Source organism: Mastigoproctus giganteus, chromosome 8 (genome assembly GCF_048544385.1).
Source record: "Mastigoproctus giganteus isolate SK-2022 chromosome 8, ASM4854438v1, whole genome shotgun sequence".
Classification (NCBI taxonomy): domain Eukaryota; kingdom Metazoa; phylum Arthropoda; class Arachnida; order Uropygi; family Thelyphonidae; genus Mastigoproctus; species Mastigoproctus giganteus.
In genome coordinates, this window is record NC_143582.1 from 42,535,894 (window position 1) to 42,549,748 (window position 13,855).

Genomic DNA, 13,855 nt, shown 5'->3' on the forward strand with positions numbered 1-13,855 from the left:
TCAGATATGAAGTTCTCTGAGCAGTGCAGAGGGGCTGCCAGGGCAGGTCAGAGTTTTGTCAATGATATATAGGAATTTTGCTAGCACGGACAAGGAGGTGATTATCCCTTTGTATAAGGCAATGGTCAAGCCACACCTTGAGTACTGGATACAGGTCTGGAGGCCTCATTTTAGGAAATGATGTAGAGTTGCTAGAACGAGTACAGAGAAGGGCAACAAGATTGGTGAGAGGAACAAAAAGGGGGGTGCACTTATGAAGAAAGGCTTAAGTTGTGCCAGTTGCAGCATTTGGAGACTAGGCACCTGCGAGGTGATCTGATAGAGGTGTATAAGGCCTTGAATGGTTCGAGCAGGCTCATTGCTGACGGGATACCTCCGCTTGCTCAGATTAAGAACCTGAGGGGGCATAGATTCGAATTGAGGAAAGACAGTTGTAGAATAGATGTGTGGAAGTTTGCCTTTAGCCAGCAGGTAGTTGATTGCTGGAACAGACTTCCATCTGTTGTTGTGGAAGTTGATAGCTTAAATAAATTTAAGGCTGAACTAGACAAACATTTGGAGTGACTGGATGGGTGAAATGGAGTTTCTTTTTTTTCTTTTTTTTTTTGGTTGATGCTGTGTAAGCTGCTTTCTTGCATCATATGCCTCAACTAATGCTAATGTGGCAGGTATGCATGACAATTAACGTGGTGTGATTATATTTGTAAGTTAATGAAATTATTCTTCAGAGTAAATATTTAAAACTTACCTGCCATATAGAATGAACAAAGTTCACTTTCCTCAGACAAGCCTTACACACTTCATCCTTTAAATGTTTCAAGTGGCTTTCGATTACGGAGATATGAGAAAAGAAAAATTCCTGAAACTGACTGTAAACAAAAACAAGTTTGTTTTTCTTTTAATTTAACACAATTATGACTTATCTTCAACAATAAAAGCTGAAGATAATTCAAAAGTTATTTCAACATACAAAAATCAACATAAAGTACTAGTAAGTGTATTATACATATGAATATTTATAATAAAGAATGGGAAACACTTAAATAAATTAAATGTTTCTCATTCTTTAAGCACAAGAAGACATTAACATCCAACTGTTGATAAACCAACCATACTCGTTTTAAATGAGTCTGGACTTTAAAAAAATAAATAAAAGATAAAATAATACTTATTTGTATTTGCCAAGGCTACTATTTCTAAGGTAAAATTAATGCCACAGTTCAACTAAGTATCATACATTCTGTATATGCACACTCACATCAGGTTTTATATTATCAAGGAACTGCCCGGCTTATGTAAGGGTTGCATTCCGCAGAACGCTATGCAAGTTGGATTTTACATAAGTTGGAATTTCCCCCAAGCTTGTGCAGCACTCGCAATTGTGCTTGCTGAATTGATTGAATTAAAAAAGAAATGTTCTACAAACATTAAAATAGAATTATTAATTGTATTCATTCAATTTTTTATTTCATGCACAGGAAAAATTACAAAAGCATGCAATTTAAAAAAATTTCCAAATTATAAAATTAAAAAAAGAGGGGAGACAGGCATAACGTCAGTAAGTTTACCTCTCGAGCATCGTTGCCAGAATCAACATCTTCAGATGATAGGTACGCCGCTGCAGAGGTTGAGGGCTGTGGAGATTTAGAAGGGGTTGGCTGCTCAACCTTATGAAAGATCATATTAATGGATGACTGGATGGTGGCTGTTTTCTTTTCATCGTAGATTTCTTTGTAGCAAGCAAGCATATCATTCACCCCTCAGTTAACTTTTAAGAATCATTTGCTGTTGGGATCTATCTTCTCAAACCTTGGCCATTGCTGATGGAATTTCATGAAATGCCATTGCCATCTCTCTGGTGATGGTCTCGGCTTCTCATTTGGTTCATCTTGAGCCTCGTCAGCATTTTCTTCTTTCATTATCACTACCTACAGGTCAATAAGTTCTTCTTTGGATAATTCCTTCTCTTCTTCCTCTATTAACTCCCCCATGTCTTTGGCATCAACCTCCAACTGAAGTAGCTCTGCAACCTTTACAATCTTGTCTGTAACCTCTTCATATGATTAGTCTTTTTCAAATCCTTCGAAGCCTTTTACGTGACATGGACATATTTTCTTCCATGCACCATTTAAACAACTTTTAGTAATTTCCACCCAGACCTTATTAATGTTTAAGATGGCGTGGTAAGTATTGCAAGATTTCCAAAAGTCTCTTAACATAAAATTTTTCTTGTCTACTGCAGACAATGCGTGAGCAAATGTTGTGCGTAAATAGTATGCTTTTAAATACGAAATAACACCTAGATCCATAGGTTGGACGAGTGAAGTCATGTTTGGCAGTAGAAATATGACTCTCACGTTCGAATTGAAATCATCTAGATGCATAGGATGTCCAGAAGCATTATCTAATAGAAACAAAATCTCGAAAGGAGCGTCGTTGTCTTTACAATATTTTTCAACCTCGGGAATGAAGCAGCATTTAAACCAATCCTCAAAGAGAGATACTGTTACCCATGCTCTCTGATTCGATTGGAAATGCACGGGTAGGGTGGCTTTATTGCATTGAATAGCCGCCTTCATCAATAATTTTTTCCAACATATCACAAAATTTCTCTGAATGGTACACAAGATTTCCAGAATGGTACACAAGAGGATTTCCAGAATGGTACACAAGCAGTGGTTTTATTCTGTAATCTCCCGCTGAATTAGCCCCAAGCAAGAGCGTGGCCTTATCTTTTGAAGCCTTGAAACCTGACATTGTCTTTTACTCTTTCACAATGTATGTTCGATCGGGCATTTTTTTCCAATACAGAGCAGTCTCGTCAACGTTAAAAATTTGCTGCATTGAATAGCCGCCTTCATCAATAATTTTTTCCAACATATCACAAAATTTCTCTGCAGCTGCAGAATCAGCACTGGCAACTTCACTGCATACTTTAACGTTGTGGAAACCAGTGCGATGCATGAACCTATTAAACCACCCGTTGCTTGCCACAAATTTGGATTGGAGTTCGCCGTACTTATCCTTAATATCTTTATAAATACTTGTTGCTTTTGCTTGAATGGTCATTAGACTCACGGGCACTCGCTTTTGAACCTGATTTTCCATCCATATTATTAATAGCTGTTCCATCTTAGATATAGCACCTGAACACTGTTTTGTGATCACTGTTGATCTTAAGTGTGCTGATCCTTTGACATGTTCTTTTATATGCGCACTGTCCTTTAAAATAGTATTCACTGTTGAAGCAGCGAGACCTAATTCCCTTGCAACAGATGACAAACTTCGTCCTACTTCTTACTCATTTTCATCTTTATTACTAAATCAATGTTGTTTCCGTTGTTTCATTTCCTGGCACTACCACCACTTGCACTTTTCGTTGGCCGCTTTCCCTTCATCATTGTAATACGGAAATAGGAATGAAGAGAAGTTTCTGAAAATTTGTTTTTTATATGATTGAAGATTTCAGTGAACAGAGAACACATTTCACTATAATAGCACAAAAATCCACACAACTGCAGTTATCGGTATTATCCCAAATGCAATAAGATTGAGTTTAATATTCATTTATAATTAGATGCACTAACAGAAAAGCCCAATAAACGGAAAGTGCAAATTGTTTTTTGGTTGTGACCTCCAGAAACGTCCTTTAGAAAAATATCACAAAGGCGATCAAAATTGATTCTTATAATGGAACATATGATAACGATGAAAGTGGTGTAATTTCCATCATAAATATGACCTTTTAGAGAGATAAATAGCTCAGTTACATAGCAAAATTTTCAACTTCCAAGGACTTGGAACAAATTACAAAAAAAAAAAAAAAAAAAACACACACACAATGTGGTATTGGGTTCACATTACAATATTTTCACGATACCTCCATTTATTCCTACAGGATGCAAAATACATTTCCATGATTTTTTTAAGTTTGCACAGGTCGACAATTTTTTATTTATTTTTTTTTTTTTGTTAGTTGTTGGCACATCAGCTTCTATGGCCATATTGCACCTCCCAAAGTTTTTGCATTTTACTGTGATCCAAGCCCGAGGCGGGAATCAAACCCGCGACCTTTCGGTTGCCAGGCAACAGGTCGGCAAAAACTTACGTAAAGTTGAATTTCCATAAGTAGCATATTATGTAAGTCGGAGAGTTCCTGTACAATGTTACATAAAGATATGCAACATATAAAAATATTTGCAAGACAATCAAAACAATGGTGAGAGGAGACTTAGAAGAATGAAAAACTCCGGCTAAATATTGTTACAACACAATTTTTGAATTTTCACTTTGAAATGTTTACCTTAAGCACAGAAATGTAAGCTGCATCATTAATAAATCCATTCACATCAATAGAGAAATTGTTGATTAAGGACAAAAGGGAATATGAAAAAACACAATTTCATGTTTTCAATGTTGTTTCAGCAGAGGAAAAGGGTCCTTGTGTAATGCATTTTTTGGAATACTACTGACCAAATATCCAAGACAATCACATACCTAACAAGAAGTTTTAGCAAGCCCTTAATTTTTAAAAATTAAATTCTATGAATTAAGTCTCATCTTGAATTCACTATTCTCAAAGAAAAATATAGCACAATCACAGTAATCCAAAACCCACACACTAATCTGAATCAAATATCCTTGTATACCTAGATTATTCAAAGGTGATTGCATAAAACTGATATCTTGGAAATTTTACAAGAAAAGGGGGGGGGGGGATTTAGAAATAATTATTTACCTGCAAGCAGTGAAACCACTTTCTAGGAATACTGCTGATAGCTAGAACCCATTTATAATAAATTTATTCAAATGATAAGAACTGGGTTTGGGTACATAACAAGTTTACAGTGCTGATGATAGCAGCTTAATTCATACAACTAAACCAATGAAAACTTTAGTTTGTAGGAACAAAGATTCTGCACAAAGTTACAAAATCAGCAAAGAGTAAGTATTGCTCATGCCTTGTGTGAATGCACTAGAAACCACAAATTACATTTATTAGTGATTGAAAAATCACAAGAACCATAGGCTTCCACAAATGGCTTACTTCCTGTTCACTACAAAGAAAGGCTGAGTAAATAGATTTGTTCACTGAATCATTTCACTCTGAACTTGTTCCATCCATGAAAAAAAAATAATAATAATTAATTAATTCCAGAAAAAGCTCTGCAATTTTTTTGATAATGCACCAGGCCATCCAGATGTAGATGAACTGTGATTGGCAACATTGTAAAGGTGCTTCTTTCTTCTAATTGCACACATCTAATGAACCCAATGGCCCTAAATGTGATTCAAGATATCAAATTAAGGTACAATTTGATAACAGTAGCACAAATTGAAGATATCAGAACTACATTAAAAAGATAACTTTAAAAGATGTAGTGTCTCTCTCTCTATGAAGCTTGGGATTATTAATAATAATAATATACTGAAATTTATTGAGACCTCATGGAGAAAAAAAAAATTATAGGTAAAACTCAATGATTTCCTAACAGATTTCTAAACAAGGGGAGTAGGGGGAAATGATATCAGCTGCAGAGGCAATTGACTGAATGAGCCAAGACTATGAAATAAAAGCATTCAGTATCATATGCAATTATTGCAGATGATACTGAATTTCAATACCCATGGCAAAACTATAAACATCACCATACAAGATGAAGAAAAGAATCCAGAGTGCCATTGAGGTAAATTTGATGAAAAAAAAAAAAAACTGTTTTATTTTCAACACATAAATCTGTTACAAAAATTACATACCAGCTCACCAGATCTTGCTTTTACATCAACTCTATAACACACTTTAAAGAAGAGACTAAACGAAGTAAATTAGACAAAAATCTGCAATTTCTTTATTAAAAAGTGAATACTATATTGTGTAATAAAGCAGATTCAGAACACAATTGCACAATAATGGGATTATAACAGATGGCACATTTATGTACAAACAACGTGTTTAGATGTCAATAATCCCTGTAATCTAAATGTTAATATTTTAACAATTCAAATACTCCCCATCATAATTAATACAAGGGGTTACTATAATCACTATTAGCTTAAAATATGTCAACAAAATTTAGCGAAGAGTTGTTCTGATATCACAGAACAACCCATGCTCAAACTTTTGAATTTAACGAAATCCAATCAATCGCATTCTACTATTTTTTTTTTTTTTTCTCCCCTACTTTTAATTCTGCTTTGAGCTTTTAGCAGAGCATGCATTAACACAACTTACAACTAATAATAAAAAGTTAAGATTAAGAGGGTTTTGCATACCCTTATCAGAAGTGGTAAAATGTTATTAGTGCAATCATCAATCCAGGATTCAGTGTTAGGCCCAGTGTCATTTCCTATATTTATGAATAATATTCATGAAAGAATATCAAGCTTAATGTCTAATTTTGCAGATGATACAAAGGTTGGCAGTGTAGTTTAATCACTGTAATCAGGGTATGTAATCTAGACAAAATAAACAGATGGACTGAGAAGTGTCAACCAAAGTTTAATATTGACAAATGCAAGTATTTAAATATGGGGAGCAATAATCCCAGATTAATGTACCAGTGTGGTATCACACTGAAGGGCAGTGGAGAATGAAAAAGGCTGGGAGTAAGTGAGCAGTGAAATATGAAGTTCTCTGAGCAGGGCAGGCAGGATGCCACAACAGTTCATGGGGTTTTTATCAATGACATATCAGAATTTTGCCAACAGAGATGGAGGGGATGATTATCCCTTTGTATAAGGCAATGGTTATCATTCAGTAACGATTACAGATTTGGAAACCTCATTTTATGATGTGAATCTGTTAGAATGGGTGGAGAGAAGGACAAGATTAGTGAGAGGAACGAAAGGTTGCTCTTACAAGGAGAAGCTTCAGTTCTACAAATTGCAGCATCTGCAAACTAGGCACCTGTGAAGAGAGCTGGTTGAGGTGTTTAAGGCACTGAATGGATTGAGTAAGCTCAATGCCGATGGAATTCTTTCTCATGCTCAGACTATAAACATGAGAGCATAAATTCAACCTGAGGAAGAATGGTTGCAGGATAGTAGCAGAGGCATGTAATGCAAGAAAGAAGCTTATGTAGCATCATCCAAAAAAAAAAAAAAAAAAACCCCACCATTTCACACATCCGTCCCCCTCAATGTTTGTCCAGTTCCTCCTTGAATTTCTTAAAACTATCAACTTCCACCAACAACAGATGAAAGTTTGTTCCAGCAATCAACTGCCCACTGGCTAAAGGCAAATATCCACACATCTATTCAATAACTGTGTCTTTCCTCAATTTGAATTTATGCCCCTTCAGTTTGCTGACCAAGAGAAAGAATTCCATCTGTGAAGAGCACCTGTGAAGAGAGCTGGTTGAGGTGTTTAAGGCACTGAATGGATTGAGTAAGCTCAATGCCGATGGAATTCTTTCTCATGAATTGAGCCTGCTCGACCCATTCAAGGCCTTATACACCTCAATCAGATTACCTCGCAGATGCCTAGTCTCCAGATGCTGCAATTTGCAGAACTTTAGCCTTTCTTGGTAAGACCAAGAAAGGCTAAAGTTCTTCGTTCCCCTCACTAATCTTGCTGCCATTCTCTGTACTACTAGTTCTGGAAGCTCTACATCCTTCCTAAATGAGACCTCCAGACCTGTATGTAGTAGTCAAGGTGTGGCCTGTCCACTGCCTTATACAATGGGATAATCATCCCTGCTAGCAAAATTCCTGTATAACATTATCAAAACTCCATGAGCTGTCCTGGCAGCCTGTCTTCATTGCTGAGAGAAATTCATATGTGACTGCACAATTACCCCCAGATCTTTTTCATTTTCCACTACCCTGAGCATAGTACTATACAGGTGGTATGTTTCTCTGGAGTTACTTCTAGCCATATGCAGTACTTCATTTGTCGATGTTAAACTTCAATTGCCATTTCTCAGCCGATCTGTCCAACTTTCTAGATCCTGTTGCAGTAGCACACTGTCATTAACAACCCTGCCAATCTTTGTATCATCTGCAAACTTTTTCAGTTAGTTCTCTACCTTAATGAGGATAAGCCCTTTTTCTCTAATATTTGCTTCATATCATTGATCCAGTTCAGTCACTATGTTTAATAATGTTCACTTTTTCTTTGAATATGTTTAACTAATCTCCTTTCTCCCATTACTCCTATATTTCATTTATGGTGATCCCAAAATAAAAGGTACACTGGGCTCCCATTTTTTTGAACAGTTGATTTATGAATTTTTATGAACTTCTCATAACTTCATAAAACACCTTTTGAAAGTAAAATGGATAATAATAAAATATTTTCAGCTTTTATGCAGAGTATTTGATATATTTAACAATTTAATATATACTTTACATGCAAGTAAATATAGCATACTATTTAAAGTATGTTTTTGGTGAAATGTACTATCAAGCATACATAATGAAAGGGCAGAGTACCAAAGGCATCTCCTATTAGATAAGTAATTTTTGTTCAGAGTAGTTTCTTTTACTGCCCAGGAAAACTGTTTAGCATTCTTTCCAAAGTCCCTTCATGCTTTCAGTGAAAATTAAAGCATCTTTTTGATAATTTCATTGCAACTATATTATGTGCATAGTGTTTCCAATTCGGTTGGCCACACTGAAACTTGGAAAAAAGCTAGGAGCTGGCCAACTGTACACATGGGGGGGAGTGTTACTTCTGCAATTGTATACAATTGTTATATTATGCAGTAATGACTGTATTCTGTATAAAATTCCTCTGTATTCAATAGAACGAGTACAGAGAAAGGCAACAAGATTGGTGAGGGGAATGAAGGCAGTTCTCTTACCAAGAAAGCTTAAGCTCTGCAAATTGCAGCATCTGGAGACTAGGCACCTGTGAGGCGATCTGATTGAGGTGTATAAAGCTTTGAATGAGTTGAGCAGGCTCAATGCTGCTCAACCCATGCCTCTTGCTCAGATTACAAACCTGAGGGGGCATAAATTCAAATCGAGGAAAGTGACTTAACTAAGTGACTTAGTTATAGAATAGAAGTGTGGAAATTTGTCTTTAGATAGTGGGTAGTTGATTGCTGGAACAAACTTCCATCTGTCGTTGTGGGAGTTGATAGCTTAAATAAATTCAAGGAAGAACTGGTCAAAACTTTTAGAGCAAACAGATGTGTGAGATGGTATTTTTTTTTGGCTGATGCTGTATAAGGTTGCTTTCTTGCATCATATGCCTCTACTAATGCTAATATTATGAGATTGATTGATTTGCCTTATTATCAATTAGTATTAGTAGGTTCAAATAGAATTAACAGAAAGAATATTTAATGAATATCCTTTCTGTTAATATCCCTTACCTTAATTCAAACTATAATCGTCCACCCCCATACAGGCCTGAAGATGAGTTTCTGCAGATTTCCAAAATATCACCATTTAAACTAATTACTGGTACTGTGGTGGGTGTATAATATTCACTTAACTGTTTCAATAAATTTACTTGACTGTAGGATGTGGTACAGTTGTTTTTTCTTCATAATTCATTAACTAGTCTTATTTTTCTCTTTCCACAAAATGAAAATTTAGTAAAAAAAACTAACAAAAAAATATATTTAACTACCTCCATCTTACAACTGGAATTAAATATAGATTGTACAGTCATAGTGGTATAGTTCTGATTTTTTTTTTTTTCTAAAAAAACCACAGAACTTTACACACAGGAAGCCAATATGTTTTTTCTTCCCGAGTCTCATGATGCAGTGAATGAAGATCACACTTTCAGTTAAGAAGAGACTAAGCAATATAGAGATGGAAAGAAAAACAGTATAAGGAATTTGAATCAAATAAACAAGCATCAACAAAAACAAAAAAAAACAAAAAAGGAAGTAGTTTACACTGCTAAGGAAAATCAAAAGAAAACTACTTACTTTTCTCTGTCATTTTCATCAAGTGATATTATCACACTTAATCCAAGTTTTGCTTTTCTGTTATTAGATATTCTTGGCTACAAGAAGTAATTTAACATTTAAACTTCTTAAAGGGGGAAGGGGAGGGTTTAAATTTCACATATTACATAAACAATGAAATTATACATGTTAAAATTCTTATTATATTAATCCCCATTTTAACTTTGAAATGAAACAAATAAACATTTTTAATCCAAAACAAAAAAGCATGCAATAAAATTAATATTATTTCCAACTTCACAAAAACATTTAAATCTGAGATAATTTTACTCACCCATTTCAATTTCATACACCTTTCTGAAAAAAAAGGTCATGAACGATCAATTATAATATACTACCATGAAAAAAAGGTATTATCCTCACCTAACACACATGTAAAATTTAAATTATATTTGTGAAAAATCTGCATAAAAAATCTTTAATTATATATAACATTGTCCATATAGACATCACACAAGAAGCTAAAAAAAAAAAAGTTACAGAATGGTACTTAATGTGCCAAACTGCCAATAAATTCAGATGTTAATTCTATGAATATTCCTCACTTTACATAAGTGCAAGCTGAGTGTTCACAGTACTTGACAGATGAGGCTTATTCCAAGAAATGTTCAATATGCAAGCCAAATCAATTTTCTAAAGATTAACAAATAGAGATTTGTTACTGTTCGGAACTAAACAGATTTTTTCTCCTATTTTTTATTCCCCACAGGACTGCAAAGTGACTTAAAACAAATTGCTAAATATTTTTAGTCACTACATGAAAGGAAAACTGATGCACACATTACTTCCTAGATAAGCATTTGGAGGGAATGGTGCGATTTTTTTTTTTTTTTTTTTTTTTGGCTGATGCTGCATACACTTGCTTTCTTGCATCACATGCCACTACTACTACCTTACCTTAAAGTCAAATATTCTTCTGTTCATTCATTACACACTTATGTTACCGCAAGGAATGATGTTGAAATGTCCTAACCACAGAACTTTACAAAAATAGAGTTCTGTAATTTTTTTTTTTTTTTTTTTTGACACTGGCCACACACACACACTTGAATGATGACAAAAAACATTTTCTTGTAAGAGCCTAGTCATGAATTATCTTCCTGCTATAAAAAAAAAAAAAAAAAAAACCACATACACACACACAGTTAGCTGCAAAATAAGCAAAAAAAAAAAAAAAAAACAGTAAGTAAATGCATGATGTGCTGCATGTTAAAACATTTCACTTTCGTGATTACATTAAAAAATGCACAACTTACATCTTATTCTTTTTTAAGAATTACCCCTACCTGGGGTAGGTTGGAAATGGAAATTAATTGCAAAAAATAATAAGATATATGCTAGAAGGATAAGAATACTATGCCCATGGTAATTTGAGCTAAGGTTGGCTGGTGATACATTAACAACTTAAGCCACACTGCACCAAGAGCTAAAGCACGTGTCCATTGCAGGGCCAACAAAGAAATTTGTAATGGCCAGTAGTAAGTCAATCTCTAAAAATACCTAACTACCCAAGATTTTTTTTTTCACCACAATTTACATTAAAAATTAAATAAATACAGATTTTTGTTATATTATTATAATGCAACAGCAACTGGAGCGGCATACCTAAAATGCGGATTGTGGTTGCCATCACGTATGATTCAGTCTTTTACATTGCCAAAGGTCCAATGCTACCTGACAGAACCACAATCCACTTATTGACTCATCCACATGCAGAATGGAATCTGGATCAGGGGCGATAGTGCTATATTCTATGTTTGTCATTTGCTAAATGTTTTAGTTTCTTACAGAAAGTTGAATGAATATACATATCATTAGGTCATTTTCCCACTTTAGGTTGGAGTTAAAAAGTTTACCAATGTGATTCTAAACACATAAATATTATCCCGCTACAGAAGATCCTCAAAGATGCGTTTGCTTCTAATTTTTCAGCAATCTGATCTTGAACTGAACAAGGAAACATTACTGTTTATATATCCACTTTCTACTTCAGAAAATGAAATTTTCCACCCAAAAAAATTCAACTAGAACTCTCTGAAAATTCAAAAATCACACTAGATTGAAAGCTCAGTTCCGAAAATGTTGAGTCGGAAACCATCAATATCATTAGTAACTTTTTGAAAATTTGTTCATAAGCAAGATTTCAAACTGCGCAGCAAGAATGAAATAGTCTTTCTTTGCTGCGTGTGTGTGTGTGTGTGTGCAGACCCAGATCAACATATCTAAAAAGACTTTCAATAGCATTCACATTGAATGCTATTAAAAATAAATTCCAATCCATACTACAAAATGCTCATGTTGAAAATTTGGTTATAGTATCAATGTCAAAAATTAACCAACATATTAAGATTTGTTAAACAAAAAAAAAAAATTCAGAAAATCCCACTTAACTGTTTTAAAAAAATTGCATTTAGTTTTATTTTATTTATAATATTGTAAAAGTATAATAAATACACTTTTACAAAAGTGTAATAAATTTTTAATATTTATAAAAATTACACTTTTTCATGGCAGCTTCTTTTTCAAAAAAGGCTAGCATCCATGAAAGCTATGGAAATGTGCTAACCATAAGCAAGAAGAAAAATGATGACTGGTGTTTGATTCATTGTGTACAAATTAAAGTAAAGTACTCTGCTTGGAGAAGAAAGTTTTAAACCAATGATGGCTTTTGGTCTAAATGGAAAACCAGAAATAGCATAGTTTACAAAAATCTTTCATGGCAACAATATAAATGTGACAGCAGTGGTTCATTTGCAAATCTACCACTTCAATACCACCCCACTCCATACAATTATCTGTCAGCTATATTTCCTTTGATAGCTTTTTTATTTATTATTATTATTTTTTTTAATAAAAGAAAGTTTAAATTCTCGGCATAGAGATAGGCAAATAGAGTAAGCAACATTTAAGCTCTGTCTGAATAACAAGTTTTGTAACACTGAGTCTGCCAGAGCAATCACAACTTCAGTCACAGGAGTACTGGGAGTTGACACACATTGAGTACAGGGAATTGAGAATGCCACAGTAAAGGAATACCCTGGAAGCTTTTGTTGCCATCACCTTTCATACTTTATGATCTCTTTGTAAAAGAATAACAGAAGTTTATTTTAATATGATACGTAGAACACTTCCGTATGATACTCTCCAAAAATTAAATCAAATAAAACATTAATGCAAAATGATTACAGTAAAAAAAAATAAATTGAAAACAATTAACAAATCAAAGGAACACAATTAAAAATTAATTTTAAAAAGTTTAATGTAAATATTTAAAAAGTTTTAATTAGAAATTAATTAATTTTAATTAAAAATCAAATCAAAAGGAAGGAAAATCATTTTTAATATTAATGTTAAACTTTAATTTTTAATTGTGTTCAATTGATTTTTTTAATGAAAATCCCAAATGAGAGGTATTAGAACCTATAGTACTTAGTACCGTGCTTGGGTTGGAGGTTGAGAAGACGAAAGAATATATTTGTTGACATTATACTTGAAGTACTGTAGACTAATTTTCAGGAAATAAGTATGAAGGAAGATTGTTCCAGAAAATGGCAGTTGAATGAACAAACGAGGAAGAAGAAAAATTGATTCTCTGAGTTTGAAGTTGGGCAGTAAATGGATGTTGGCTTGTGGCGGCACATGTTTGGACTGTTTTGAAAGAGAGCAGGAATTACAGAAGCCAATTCAGAAAAATTGTGCCGATGGAAGTATCTGTAGAAAAGGCATGCAGCAGAAACAATACATCTATGAGAGAGCAAGTGGAGAGAGACTGTTAGAGATGAGTCATTAATTAACCTAATTGCCCTCTTCTGAATGGAATCGAAGCCTGAGAGAGGTTTTGGGGCACCGTCCCAGATGTGGGAACAATATTCCATGGTAGGGCGGATTTGTGATTTGTACAGAGTGAACAGCTGTTTGGAAGAAAAGTA

At 34.1% G+C, this 13,855-nt stretch overlaps 1 protein-coding gene across 1 annotated transcript in view; it reads right to left on the minus strand.

Moving 5' to 3' along the window:
* Nucleotides 1-13,855, minus strand: part of LOC150081486 (folliculin-interacting protein 2-like) — a 122,846-nt gene that overhangs the window by 16,718 nt on the left and 92,273 nt on the right. Inside the window, exons 8-9 of the mRNA XM_090380222.1 lie at nucleotides 9,888-9,964; nucleotides 749-869 (exon numbers count right to left, since the gene is read on the minus strand). Of these exons, the coding sequence (XP_090236348.1) occupies nucleotides 749-869; nucleotides 9,888-9,964 (198 nt within the window). The remainder of the gene's footprint in view (nucleotides 1-748; nucleotides 870-9,887; nucleotides 9,965-13,855) is intronic.